Genomic DNA, 15,280 nt, shown 5'->3' with positions numbered 1-15,280 from the left:
CACATCTTGGGATACATCTGTTGAGCCAAGAGGAAAGGTAAGGAAGGTCACATCTGTAAATTCTAGATCATTGTTTGGACCTGGTCATTATATGATACACTTATGCAGAGAGAACGTTTCTTAAAGACAACCTTTTAGATGCTAGTGGATGCAGATAAACAGCACCAATCCATTTTCTAGCTGTGCAGATAGCACACACAAGCACTTACATCCACTAATTGGAGGATCAAAAGGCCATTTAGCGGGTCACAGGTGGTCCTACTGGCTTCAGTTTATGAATGCATCTTATAGATGTCCGAACATTACATAGCATACCTAGAGCACTCTAGGATAAAGAAGACAGTCACAGGTTAAACCCTGTGCTTCTTAAACAAGTTGAAAAGAAAGAAACCATTCCTGTCAAAAAAAAAAGAGTAAGCAAGTAAAATAATTCTTAAAGATTCTTAAAAGATTTTAATAATGTTTATACACCGGACAAAAATGTATTGCTTTTGTGTTTTACTTTGATATTTAGTCTCTTGCTATGACCTTCATTTCAATTAGTGTTGTGCCTAAAATACAAAATGCACTCATCTGCTCCCCATCCCTCTATTCTCGCGCTGAGGCTCCATCTCCTGCTGCTCCTTCGGGTCCCTAAATGTAAACTTCTAGACGGGGTCAGACGGATGTCTGCTGCCATTCACTGACCTCAGCAGCGACATGTACCCAGGTGGCACGTCACTGCTGAGCATGTGACCCTGCCTAAAATTTACATACTGAGAACCAGAGGGAGCACAGAAAGGAGCGTCAGTGGAACGCAATGACGGGCAGCAGATCAGTGCATTTTTTACTTTAGGTACAACACTATCCGGGACTAAGTAAAAAGGAAATTGGGGCTCGAATACCCCTTTAGGGGATTACGTCATCCACAGTCCATTACAATTCCTGAGCTTATGTGGTGCAGAGGATATCTGGTGCATGTGCAGTGTGGATGCTCTTGTATTGGCAAAGAACTCATGACTGTTCTGCGCAAGCGCATTTCTCGCTCTAACTAACGGGTCATCGCTTTCTTCTTCATTCAGCCAACACTTTATTTTTCTAACATTTTTTTTCATAAATTAGGTGGTACCCCTGTGGAGTAACAGATATCACTTTAGAAGGAACTTTCATGACACACAGCGCTGTACGAATGGTTAATAGGGACAGATTTTCCTGCCGGGCAATAAGTAACTTTATTATTGAATTACTTTCTCTTGTAATGGTAGTGATTCCAGTAATTGCTTTATGAGCCATTACCTAATATACATAAAAGCATGGGTTAAAATAGATTTTACCACTATTACTATACTGAAAACCCAAACATCTCCACCGATGATTTACTGATGATCTGATGGCATTTTACTGGTGAGACATCCTCAGCCAGTCTCATTGACTGACTCGAACATCCTCAAGCAGATCATACAGAATGACAAAAATGTGACGTATATATGGGATACAATGTACAGGACAACACAGAATACTATTGGACTAACCATAGGCGCTCAGGCTGTGATACAACGGCAGTTCCCATGAAGAGCAGAAGAGGATAACACCATATGAACATTAACTTTCTTGAGTTTTTTCCTAATATATTTCAGATTCTCGGTGATGTTCCAACCTGTGTATGAAATGACTAACTGTAATGGTGTGTTCAATGCAATTACAAGGTATTCTGCAATGGTTACAACTTTTGAAAAACCCCCATTTGAGAGCAGATTTAGGAGGCAATATCTGCGTATTAAATTCTTTTGACCTGATGTTTGCTCGCATTGACTACGCAGGTCATGTGTAACAGGAAATGGCCTTGTGTTAGGGACGTGACTGCTCTTTAATGTCCATGTCCTGTTGTCACTATATGGTTATTGTGAATGGCAGCGGTAACTCCTGAGGAAACTTTTATTGCTGTGTGCCAGAATGAGATAAGCTGCTTATTGCAAAGATTCTGAAAAGAAAAATGTGTTTGTCCCTGCAGGGGTGCCCTTTGTCAACCCGAGAGGCTTAGTTGGTCGCTTTCAATCAAAAGTGAAGACACGAATAGAAATGCACTTGTCTGCCAGTAAATGTGGATTGTGTGTTTTGGTCATAAACATCCCATGAACTAAATAATCATAATCCACCTACAAATATCTAGGTGGATCATGATAATATTTGGCCTTAAGGGAAATGTGTCACCAGTTTAAACCAGATAGTAGCCCATATACTTTTTTACTAATCTGTTTTTATTTTCTGATTGTAGATTTTTTATTTTTTATTTCCTGAACAGGATTATAGGGACGGCCATCTTGCCTGAGCTGTTCTTAACAGCATTTAGAAAGCATTAAGAAAATTAAGTATACAGCAGCCCCATGGTCCATAGACACAAGGTCAGGAGGGGACCTCATTGACGTCTATGGGAGAGTTTTCTAAGCATGCTCTGTGACCTGTGCAGAGGTCATTGTGCAAGGAAGGAATAGATAAGATTGGATGATCACCTTTTTTGAATGGAGGATCTTGTCTTATCTATACACAGAAGAGGTATCATTACAGCCAGGATTGGAATCACAGATAAGACAGGATCCACCATTTACAGTAAGTGACTATCAGAGATTATCTCTTCTTGCCCTGTACAATGACCTCTGTACAGTCAGTGAGGTCCTCTCCTGACCATTGCGTCTATGGCCCATGTGGCTGCTGTAAAGCAATTTTCTTAATGCTTTCTAAATGCTGTTAGGAAACAGCTCAGGCAAGATGGCCGCCCCCATAATAATGTTCAGGAAATAGAATAAAAAAAAATCTGCAAAAAAAAGAAAAAAAGAAAACTGATTAGAAAAAAACGATATGTGTTACTATCTGGTTTTAACTGGCAGAAAACTGGTGACACATTTAACTGGTGACACATTTCCTTTAAAGGAGCCATATCACAAAAACTATCACTGATCGGTAGTAAATAATTTTGGTGAGATAACCCCCTTTGAGATGAACTACTTGGTGATGCACTTCCTTGACTAGAAACAATAAAGTTTATATACAAACAATGAAGACTCCATAGCAAAAACTGCATTTTTAAACCTTCAGGTGTTGGCTGACACCACCAAGCATCTCCCCAGCATTTGTTCTCCCTTTACCATACCTCTGAGAAGAAAAAGGTAATATGACCCTGGTTCCCAACAATCTGATGAGGTGTAATTGCAGAGAAGGACTCTTGTACAGCGATAAATGACCAGGATAAGGGCGATGGTGCCAAGCTAGGTGAGAGAGGGCTACACGCTCCACAGGTCTGGAAGCAGCCACAGCATTTACGTTCTTGCTATCTACACGTCGGGACCATTCTTGACAAGTAGATTCTGATTGTCTATGTTGTATCCTTGATATTTTAAGGTGAATAGTTAGGGAGATCTCTAAAAGTGTAGTCAGCAGTGCATTTATGAATGATTTTTATATGGAACATCCATGGAAATATGTTATCATGCAGTGAATTATTTCTTACTGAGGACAAAACAGGGCCAACATTCAAAGAAAGACAAGACAGCATTCTACAAATATCATAGCTATATGAGATTGCAAGACTACAGACCATAATGGACACCGTTTATACGTACAGCAATAAGACAGATTACTCAAGTGGAGTTAAGACTATAACATTGAGTATAGGATTCACTACTACGCAGAGAACACAATAAGTTAATCAGAAAGGCAACTGAGGAACATTTTAGAGTTAACCACCATCAATAACACAGAATGGATTTGAATGTTCCTACTGGAATGTATAGTCGCTGATTCTACTTAGACATTGAGCTATCTATATACAGTTAGCTGTATGCAAGTAGAACAAAAGCTCATCATGTACCATCATTTCAAAGGAAAAGAGTAAATAGGCTCGTTTACACACTTTACTAACTATTGAAAGCACATTTTTACAGGCTGGCTTTATACGAACCAGCAAAGTGACTCCAAACCTCCTGGAGATCCATGGAGAAGTGACAACGGTGCGGTGATGGATTTCTCTGAATCGTTTATTGCACACAGAATACAGAGTCTGATTATTGCTTTGAAATAAAAGGACGTCAGTCTAAGGGGCTCACAAAATGTGGAATCAGACTGAACTCCAGGAAAAAAAAAAAGAAAGTACTCCCTGATGATAAAATCTCCTATATGTACAGAAAAGATAAATGCATCTCTGGATTCAATACACAGCATACATAGTTGGGGGTTTAGTAAAATAATAAAGTAATCAATCATAAGGGGGTCATTGGCCAAAAGGTCTTCAGATGTCAACGTTTTGGCTTAGAAGATGGACCATCTTTGTCTCATCTGTGTCATATAAATCTAAAAATGTCAATTTTTTTGTAAGACCACTTACAACAGCTGTTATCTGTCATTAATTTCCTACATTTGTCAAGTAGTAGCACAATGGACAACCCTTGATACCATGTATACATGAGCCCCATAGTTTAAGTCAATTGAACAGAGGTATAACTTAGAGCATCTTAAATCAATGAAATGTCAATACCCATGTAGGGCCATCCATGACTGTCAACGCGTTTTACCTCCCTTTGGGGTATCTCTGGATGGATGAGAATAGCTGGTATAATGGCACATTAAAAGATTATCTATAAAATGTTCAAACTCTATCTACTTTGCTTTATTTAAGTTTTCCCCCCCAAAATATTACTTCCATGCATTGAGTCCTGGCTTAGCTAAAACCCTGAATTAAAAAACAGAAGAAGGTGACCTAAAAACCCATATTCTATTACAAGCAACGTCTACTAACCCATTAGCCATTCAGTCTCACTTCAGTCATTTGCTAAAGGTACTTTCTAAACAATGTCACGAAAAGCTCACTAAAGTTGTTCTACATTCATTTGGCAACTGAATCCAATATATTCGATATATTCTTGTGTTCTCAACCACTCGAGGCTGGGCAGAGGAAGGCTGTAGTGTAATTCAACGGGATTGCTGATAGGAAAACTAAGAAATATCTTCTTCTCCTATAACTACCATTTTGTGTGTGTAAGTGAATGACATCAGCAGCTTTTAACATTTTATTAAAAGGGCTTTCTGGGATTTTCATATTGATGGTCTATCCTCAGGACAGGTTATCAATATGAGATTGGTGGAGGTCCAATTCTTAGCACCCTCCCCGATCAGCTGTATGAAGAGGCCATAGGGCTCTGTGAGCTCTTTGGCATCTTCCTAGGTCATGTGATGTCAGGTTCATCAGTCACATGTCCTAAATAAATGTGGGTTGAGCTGCAATACCAAGATCAGCCACTATGCAATGGACGGCGCTGTGCTTGGTATACCATGAAGAAGCTGCAACCCTCGCCAGGAGTTGACCTGTCAGATATTGATGATTATCAATATTTAATTCCCAGAAATCCCCTTTAATACCTTATATATTTCTTTGCTTGGGAGATGAGGCTTAACGCATCAGTAGACAACAACAGTTAAAGTAGCCCAGAAAACTAGAAATCAAGAGCTTGCACGTCTACCAATCTTGTCTAAGAGCTATCAATTTATACGAAGCCTTAATCCTTGATATCCTGATGGTATAATATAGCATTTAACATGTTTTATGAAAAATCTGGCAACTAATATTCAAAAGTCATTTGCTGCACTATATAATGAATATATCTGTAAGAAATAAACATAATACAATAATCATTGCAATTATTAACAATGCCATACTTGAATACAATATCACGTCATGGCTCATAAGTTTGGTACATTGCATTTAACGTTTGCTAATCCCAAAATCTCAGTGGTTCTCAGACACTGTAAGCCATTACCTGCCGTCCAGTCTACATAACTGAGCTGGTTCTGTTCAATATGGAGGCCACTGGAACTGGTAAGGTATCATTATTATAGATGGCTCAGTGTCCTAGATGGCTTAGGGTTAGGGAACAAATGATTTTTGTCGTTGTTACTTCGTATCTTTCAGTTGTCCTCGTCTTGCCTTCGGATTTTCTTTATTCCTGTTCCTTGCAGTTTCCAGATCTGAGGTCTGTGATTTGTGGTGAAACAGGCAAACTTGAACAGCTCTCCGAACCACCGTCATCACATTCTGTATGGAGAAAACCAGACTATTGAATAGACAGGTACAATAAATGTATAAATGCACAGTATGAAAACTAGAAAACAATCGTAAACGTCGACTATTAAATTCCACCCATATGCCCGGGCCCCTCACAATAAATATACTTACCTCGGTCCCCGCTCCCTGCGATGCTCCTGATCCCCGCACAGCTGCTGCTGCTTCTCCCCGTGTGCGGATGAAAACATCTTGTCTTGGGGGCAGGGGGTAGCAGCCAATGGCAGGCGGTGACGGGGACGAGCCTCCCTAGCGTCATCCACGATGCTAGGTAGGCTTGTCCCCGTCCCCGCCTGCCATTGGCTGCTTCCCTGCGACAGCGGATTTTTTCTTCTGCGCACGGGGAGAAGCAGCACCGGCTGTGTGGGGAGCAAGGTAAGTATATTCATTGTGAGGGACTCGTCATATGGGTGGAATTTAATAGTCTCGGATAACCCCTTTAGTCAAAGACCAGGCCATTTATCCCCCTTCCTGATCAGATTCATTCTCCATTTTTTTTTCTTTAGTAAATGCATCTTTGAAAGACATAACATTTTTTTTTTTTTAAGTTTGGTTATGTAAATTGTTTTTGCACCTTTTTTTAATGATATATGGGGAATTATATGTCATTTTTCTTTTTCTTTTATTTTTTATTAATAGCACAAAGGCTATTTTGACCTAGATAGGTTATGGTTGCTTGTGCAGTGTGTAGTGATTTTATTGTTATTTTTTTATTTTCTGGGGGACATTTAACATTACATTTTTATTGCTGAGATCTTTTGTAATTGGGCTGACATACAGTACGGACCAAAAGTTTGGACACACCTTCTCATTCAAAGAGTTTTCTTTATTTTCATGACTATGAAAATTGTAGATTCACACTGAAGGCATCAAAACTATGAATTAACACATGTGGAATTATATACATAACAAACAAGTGTGAAACAACTGAAAATATGTCATATTCTAGGTTCTTCAAAGTAGCCACCTTTTGCTTTGATTACTGCTTTGCACACTCTTGGCATTCTCTTGATGAGCTTCAAGAGGTAGTCCCCTGAAATGGTTTTCACTTCACAGGTGTGCCCTATCAGGTTTAATAAGTGGGATTTCTTACCTTATAAATGGGGTTGGGACCATCAGTTGCATTGAGGAGAAGTCAGGTGGATACACAGCTGATAGTCCTACTAAATAGACTGTTAGAATTTGTATTATGGCAAGAAAAAATCTGCTAAGTAAAGAAAAACGAGTGGTCATCATTACTTTAAGAAATGAAGGTCAGTCAGTCAGCCGAAAAATTGGGAAAACTTTGAAAGTAAGGGCTATTTGACCATGAAGGAGAGTGATGGGGTGCTGCGCCAGATGACCTGGCCTCCACAGTCACCGGACCTGAACCCAATCGAGATGGTTTGGGGTGAGCTGGACAGCAGAGTGAAGGCAAAAGGGCCAACAAGTGCTAAGCATCTCTGGGAACTCCTTCAAGACTGTTGGAAGACCATTTCAGGGGAGGACCTCTTGAAGCTCATCAAGAGAATGCCAAGAGTGTCCAAAGCAGTAATCAAAGCAAAAGGTGGCTACTTTGAAGAACCTAGAATATGACATATTTTCAGTTGTTTCACACTTTTTTGTTATGTATATAATTCCACATGTGTTAATTCATAGTTTTGATGCCTTCATAGTCATGAAAATAAAGAAAACTCTTTGAATGAGAAGGTGTGTCCAAACTTTTGGTCTGTACTGTATAAGGCCCAGTTACAGGGAGACTACAGCCCCCAGTGAGGTTGTACCAAGCTGTTCATCCTTGCTACAGAGCCGATCTGGGTGTGCTAAGACCTAGAAACAAGTGCAGAAAATTCTGGAGCATCTTGTCTTAAAACTCTGCATTGCGTCATTCCCTGTTATTTCTCTTTGAAATGTATGAATAAACCGAGTTCCTATTCCCATCCTCAAAAGGGTATACACTTACACAGACTGACAGCATCATTACTGATTGTAAGGACATGTGCAATTGATAATGGGACTGGTAACAAATGTATTCATGCATTTCAAGGAGGAATAACTGAGGAACATCAGACTGCAGTTCTGTGAAAAGATGCTCCAGGATCAATAGTCGATTGGGATTGCAAGCATTTACTATTACTAGAACTGATGGGTGCTTTTGATCTTTCATATGTACATTAGTCAGATGGTTATTACAGAGAGTATCTCACTACCTGCAATGTGAGGAGTTCCTGGCACACACAGACTGAGGCGGCCCAATCTGTCACGTGACACAAGTCTGGCAAGTCGCAGACCTTCATCCATCAGTGTTTGCTGCAAAAGCTGTCTGCTCCATGGGGCTGGATGTGGTAGAGCAAGAGATAGTTCTGTAGGGGGAGCTCCAGGGGAGGTGGGTATTCTTACCGTTACAGCTGCTTAAAAAATATAGACATGGCAAGTTATTCGCTAGTATAGTATGCTGAGAATGCAGACACACAATTCACAATTCACTGGAAGAGTATACAGTATAATATATATAAAACTATAGAGCCCCAACATGTGGCAGCTATAGGGCCTATAGAGAGAGGGAGCCCCTAGCTCTGGTGGATCCAATCCACTTTTCTGCTGGGTTCTCTCTTCTAAAAAAATAAAATTGGTGAGAAACTGTCCCAGAGGTCATGTATAGGGCGATAAGAAACACCATACCCTTCTGTCCTGGGTGGTAAACTACAGCACCATAATAAGTGCTAATTTTAAAGGGATCTGTCAGGTTGATCATGGTGTCTGAGCTGCAGGCAGCATTATAGAGCAGGATGAGCTGAACAGATTGATATATAGTTTTATGGGAAAAGATTTAGTAAACCCTGTAATATTTCCATTTATATACAGTCCTGATCAAAAGTTTAAGACCACTTGAAAAATGGCAAAATATCATATTTTACATTGTTGGATCTCAACAAGGCTCCAAGTAGAGCTTCAACATGCAACAAGAAGAAATGAGAGTGAGACAAAACATTTTTTGAGCATTCAATTAATTGAAAATAACGATTAAACTGAAACAGGCTGTTTTTCAGCTGATCCAAATTTTAGGACCACATGCCTTTAAAAGGCCAAATCTGTGCAAAGATGTGGATTCATTGTCATTTTCTGTCAGGTAGTCACACGTTGTGATGGCAAAGGCAAAAAAACTCTCCCTTTTTGAAGGTGGTCGGGTTGTTGAACTGCATAAGCAGGGTCTCTCACAGCGCGCCATCGCTGCTGAGGTGGGACGCAGTAAGACAGTCATTTGGAATTTCTTAAATGATCCTGAGGGTTATGGAACAAAAAAGTCAAGTGGAAGACCCCAAAAAATTTCATCAGCACTGAGCCGGAGGATCCGATTGGCTGTCCGTCAAGACACTGGACGATCCTCGACCCAAATTAAGGCCCTTACTGGTGCTGACTGCAGCCCCATAACCATCAGACGGCATCTGAGACTGAAGGGCTTCAAAAACAAAAAACGTCTTCAAAGACCTCGTCTCCTTGAACGCCACAGAACTGCTCGTTTGGACTTTGCAAGAGAGCACCAAACATGGGACATTCAAACGTGGAAGAAAGTTTTATTCTCTAATGAGAAAAAATTTAACCTTGATGGTCCTGATGGTTTCCAACGTTACTGGCATGACAAGCAGATCCCACCTGAGATGTTTTCTACGCGCCACAGTGGAGGGGGCGCCATAATGGTCTGGGGTGCTTTTTCCTTCAGTGGAACAATGGAGCTTAAGGAAATGCAGGGGCGTCAAACGGCCGCTGGCTATGTCCAGATGTTGCAGAGAGCATTCCTCATGACTGAGGGCCCTCGTCTGTGTGGTAACGAGTGGGTTTTTCAACAGGACAACGCTACAGTACACAATGCCCGCAGGACAAGGGACTTCTTCCAGGAGAATAACATTACTCTTTTGGCCCATCCTGCGTGTTCCCCTGATCTAAATCCAGTTGAGAACCTTTGGGGATGGATGGCAAGGGAAGTTTACAAAAATGGACAACAGTTCCAGACAGTAGATGGCCTTCGTGCGGCCGTCTTCACCACTTGGAGAAATGTTCCCACTCACCTCATGGAAACGCTTGCATCAAGCATGCCGAAACGAATTTTGGAAGTGATAAACAATAACGGCGGAGCTACTCATTACTGAGTTCATGTTTGGAAGTTGGATTTCTGTTTTGGGGGGGTTTAGTTTTTTTTTGGAGGTGTGGTCCTAAACTTTTGATCAGCTGAAAAACAGCCTGTTTCAGTTTATTCGTTGTTTTCATTAAATTGAATGCTCAAAAAATGTTTTGTCTCACTCCCATTTCTTCTTGTTGCATGTTGAAGCTCTACTTGGAACCTTGTTAAGATCCAGCCATGCTAAATATGATTTTTTGCCATTTTTCAAGTGGTCTTAAACTTTTGATCAGGACTGTATATGCTCATTCTGGGCTGTGACACCCAGAAAGCGGTCCTATCAGTGATTGACAACTATCTCTGTATACACAGTCATAGAGGGAAGGCTGTCAATCACTGATAGGACCGCCTCCTGGACTTCACAGCCCAGAATGAGCAGGAATTGAAATAAATAAATTACAACCTATATTGAAAATTTTTCTAGAAAACTATATATCAACCTGTTCAGCTCAACCTGCTCTATAACATGCTGCATGTAGATCAATTCTCATTTTCATGTGACAGGTCCCTTTAAGCTTTGCTGTGGAGACTTTTATATAAGGTATGCACTACCACCAAGCCTGCAATACAGCTCGTATATGCACACACAAACATATATGAATATACTCTATGATGCAGATCTCACCTTGTAAATGACCATCCATGCTTTCCCCAGATACACTGCCGCTGTCTTCTTCCAAGCTATGTCTTACTGAAGTAGTTACACTTTCTGATTCGCTTTGTAGAGGCACTTCGCAAACCTGAACATGAAGTGTAATGATTCCATTGTCATTACGGTACAGCAACAATATCCCTTAAGGGGACGCTCTACTTTTACCCTGTTCTATCCTATATCAGCTATTATACTTGTTTTAAGAGATCTGGAAAGATGTATTTTAACTATGTTTCATGCAATGATTTCTGCATTATTTTTAGAGTTTTGTGGCCTATGACTCACTTTGGTGCCCATATTAGTTTTTATTTGATATTAAAGTGGATTGCAATGTGAAGCTGGGTCTTTTTATATATTTATTCTTTCATTGTTATCTAGTGCTCATATGTGAAAGATATTAGAGCAGATGCTCTCTAGGTCAAACACTCATCTAACCCGATAGATATTAAATAGGGGAAACAGACAGCAAGCATTTATTTATTTTCAGTCACCAAGACTTACTACAAGATTCTGTTTTCATCTGCAATATCATAAGGCTATGAACAAATTTGTATAATTTTTTTAAATTAAATTGCATCTATTATTTGATAAAAAAGTATTATGGTAAATGAGTTTAAAGGGAATTTGTCAACAGGTTTGAGCAGGTAGGAGCCAGGGTGATCAAGATAAACATACCTTTCCTGGTGCTTTTATTATCAGGAGTGGTATGAATATGAACTGTTCTGCCAGTTTCTGCTACGACAAGTGCACTGTAGGTGGGGTGTCACTGTGAAGAGCTCTCTGCACTGAACTGTTTCATATCACCTCCCCTCTGCTTTCATTGACAGCTGTAGTGGTCTCCGGGTTGGTGCCTGTGAAGCAGCTCAAATCAGAGAGCACTTCACGGTGAAGCCTTGCCTCCTGGGCATGTGCAGGGACAATGTCCAGCAGAATAAAAGTTCATATTCACACTGCTCCTGAAAGCTCCATAAAAAGTATCTTTGTCCTGTTCTTTATAGCCCCTACCTAGCACTGTCAACAGTTTTGCATGGTCTGACTTCCTTCAATTAAAAAAATCTCAACCTTTTTTTTCTACAACTTACATGCCTTCTAATACTGCAAGCTGCTCTCTGACATTCACTGTCAAATCTATCAGACAAGCTCCATGAAACTTTCTTCCCATCATGTATTCAGCAATCATCTATGCTGAATTTCGATCAAAGTTAACCAAAGATGTCCATAGCCTTGAAGGAGTTGGGGCTTAGTTTCTTGATTTACAGTACACTGTAGACAGTGCCTGGGGTGAAAGGAGCGAGAGTAACCTGAAAAAAGTAGTCTAAGCTCCATACTTTACTAAAATGGTAAAGCTATGGAGTTGAGCAGTGATGAGCGGAAGGGGCTATATTTGAATTCGCGATATTTCACAAATATTTTGTAGAATATTCGTTATATATTCGCGAAATTCGATAATTTGAGAATATTTTATTGAATGCGAAAAATCGTCAATGTAAAAATCGCGTAATGCGAATCTGTAACGCAAAATACATGGGTGGGTCACTTTGGCTACATTTTTCAAGCTGCTAGAAGTCTGGAGAAAATGGTTGGCACGGCAGAACATTACAATAGCTTTATATGCAGATTGAGTCAAGTGCTCCAATATATTTGCGATTGCGCTAATCGGCAGTGATTAGAATATTTTTTCGCACTACGTGCAACTTTACATTTTAGCAGGTCTGACTACAGATTACTGATCGGTGCACTAAGTATTGTTGTGAACTTGACATTGCTTCCTTCTCATTGGCCCACAAGCAAGAAGCAGAGGGGACTCGTGTTCAGATGGAAAAAAAAATGCTGAATATTCGATATAACAAATATAAATATTTGCAAATACTCGAAGTGCTGATATTCGCGATAAAAATTCGCTATTCGAATATTCGCGCTCAACACTAGAGTTGAGAGGAGGAGATCTTGATGTCCTGCTGAGCTTGTGAGATCTCTCTCTGCTTCTCATCCCACAGACACAGTGAAAAGGAAACTGCAACTTTTACCGTAAATCCCTATTTACTATATTATTCCAGAGGGATGTTAGGGGATCCTCAAGATTAAAGAGCCTGGAGGCAGGGAAGGAGAACTCCTAGCTCCAGGAAGAAGAGGAAGGTGACATTATGAAATATATTACTTGGTTTCATGTATCCACATGTACTACTGATGCAGGCAAACATGATTATAACAAGAAGTACACTTGAATGAAAAATAATAGGATGTCCATTCTGTTATAAGACACGAGAATCTTCCCATTTATTGCCATTACCTCCTGCTTTGGTATTTTTGTCTGTGGTGCCCCTGACTCTTCAGGATTTAACCTAAAGGGAATACAATGATGTTAATGTGAGAATTTCTTAAAGGGACTGTGTCATCAAAAAATGACCTATTGTTTAAATCTTTTTTTTACGTTAAAGGGGTTTTTCGACTCTTTCTGTCCTGTCCTTACCTGTCCTCTGATTAGGTCATCAGTATCGGATCGATGGGGGTTCTACACCCGGGACCCCCGCCAATCAGCTGTTAAGAAGGCATTGGCACAATTACTAACCACAGCGCCTTACATTGTATAGTGACCGTGCTTGGTATCGCGCTCAGACCCATTCACTTGAATGAGACTGATCTATGCCTAGGCCATGTGACCGATGGATGAGACATCACTAGCTTAGGGAAAGCTGTGAAAAGGCCACGACAATCAAAAGAGCGCTGGTGCCTTCTCAAAAAACTGATCGATGGTGGTCCCAGGTGTCGGCCCCCCACCGATCAGATACTGGTGACGTATCCAGAGTATAGGTCATCAGTTAAAAAGTGTTCGAAAAACCCTTTGAACATACTTTTAAAGCATTTTGGTGGTTACTTTAAATTTCCCATGTCAATATGTATATTTTAGAAAAATCCTAAAATCCTACAGTTTTCGCACTGGCCGTAACGCTTAATAATAGACACCACTTATTGGTCTGTACAGATCACTTTTCAGTAGTCATCTCATTATCACAGCAGGATTACAATGACATCTTTATACATAGATAACACAGGATCCACCATTCACGATAGGTGATATCACATCTTATCTATTCCTTCCTTATACAAAGACATCTGCACAGGTGACAGAACATACCTAGAAAACTCAAGTCAATGAGGTCCCCTCCTGAACATTGTGTCTATGGCCCATGGTGGCTGCTGTAAAGCATTTCTCTCCTTCACTGATGAGCAGGTGCTTGTCGGGAAAGAACGGTCCCTTCCCGACAATCGCCTGCTAAATTGTATAAAAGGGACTTTTTCCACCAGCTAAGATAAGTCTTTCAAAGGGGTCGTCTCACTTCTGTAAATGGCATTTATCATGTAGACAAAGTTAATACTTACTAATGTATTGTGATTGTCCATATTGTCTCCTTTGCTCGCTGGACTTATTTTTCCATCACATTATGCACGGCTCGTTTCCAGGGTTTATGACCACCCTGCAATCCAGTAGCGGTGGTCGTGCTTGCACATTATAGAAAAAAGTTCTAGCCTCTCTAGTTGCCAGCACCGTGCATAGGCCGATGCTTTCTCCAATAGTGTGCAAGCATGGCCCCTACTGCTGGACTGCAGGGTGGTCGTAACTAGAGATGAGCGAATCGAATCACACAAAGTGGAATTCGAATTTCAGGATAAATACGATTTGTCTAGAAGCTGAATTTCCTCGCGCTTCGTGTCAGCAAATGGATTTAACCTGAAATTGTATGAAAAACTAAAAATTTCAAACTTACCTCCTCCATTTGCTCGCAACGGGCCGCCAGCCTCCATCTTGCTTGAAGATCTCGGCTGAAATCCCGTGCGGCGTGACATTACATCATCACGCCGGGCGGCGTGATGACGTCATACGTCACCACGCCAGTCGGCGTGATTATGTAATAGTGCGCCGCACAGGATTTTGGCCGAGATCTTCAAGCAAGATGGCGGCGGCCAGCCCGTTCCAAGAAAATGGAGGCGGTAAGTCTGATTTAATTTTTTCTTTATTGTTAATTTTACACTCAGATGTCGCAATCATGTATGAACGCGGCATCTGAGGGGTACAATGACGGGGTCGGTGCTATCACAGCTCCCTGTCATTGCACCCGCTACTTACAAAAAAATGTGCTTTGTGACGAAGTAATTCATCATGAAGCAAATTTTTGGGTGAAATTCGGCGAATCAGCCGAATCGAATTTTCAAGAAATTCGCTCATCTCTAGTCGTAACCCCTGGAAATGATTAGTGTATAATATGATGAAAAAATTACTCCAGCCAGCAAAGGAAGCACTATGGACAATCACAATACATTAGACAGTGCCTTGTATTAACTTTGTCTACATGATAAATGCCAAGTGCTGAAGAGACCGACCGGC

The 15,280-nt window shown here is 40.6% G+C and overlaps 1 protein-coding gene across 3 annotated transcripts in view; it reads right to left on the bottom strand.

Annotated features, from left to right (window-relative positions):
* Positions 1-2,810: 2,810 nt before the first annotated feature.
* Positions 2,811-15,280, bottom strand: part of NAB2 (NGFI-A binding protein 2) — a 34,880-nt gene continuing 22,410 nt past the window's right edge. For 2 of the 3 annotated variants that reach the window (XM_040425715.1, XM_040425713.1), the window contains exons 4-7: positions 13,187-13,238; positions 10,870-10,984; positions 8,278-8,478; positions 2,811-6,061 (exon numbers count right to left, since the gene is read on the bottom strand). In XM_040425715.1, coding sequence (XP_040281649.1) covers positions 5,967-6,061; positions 8,278-8,478; positions 10,870-10,984; positions 13,187-13,238 — 463 coding nt within the window. In that variant the 3' untranslated portion in view covers positions 2,811-5,966. The remainder of the gene's footprint in view (positions 6,062-8,277; positions 8,479-10,869; positions 10,985-13,186; positions 13,239-15,280) is intronic. The other variant, XM_040425714.1, reaches the window with a different exon arrangement.

The sequence above is a fragment of the Bufo bufo genome, chromosome 3 (genome assembly GCF_905171765.1).
Source record: "Bufo bufo chromosome 3, aBufBuf1.1, whole genome shotgun sequence".
NCBI lineage: Eukaryota > Metazoa > Chordata > Amphibia > Anura > Bufonidae > Bufo > Bufo bufo.
The sequence above is the reverse complement of the archived record's forward strand: the minus strand, read 5'-3'. Positions and strand labels throughout refer to the sequence as shown.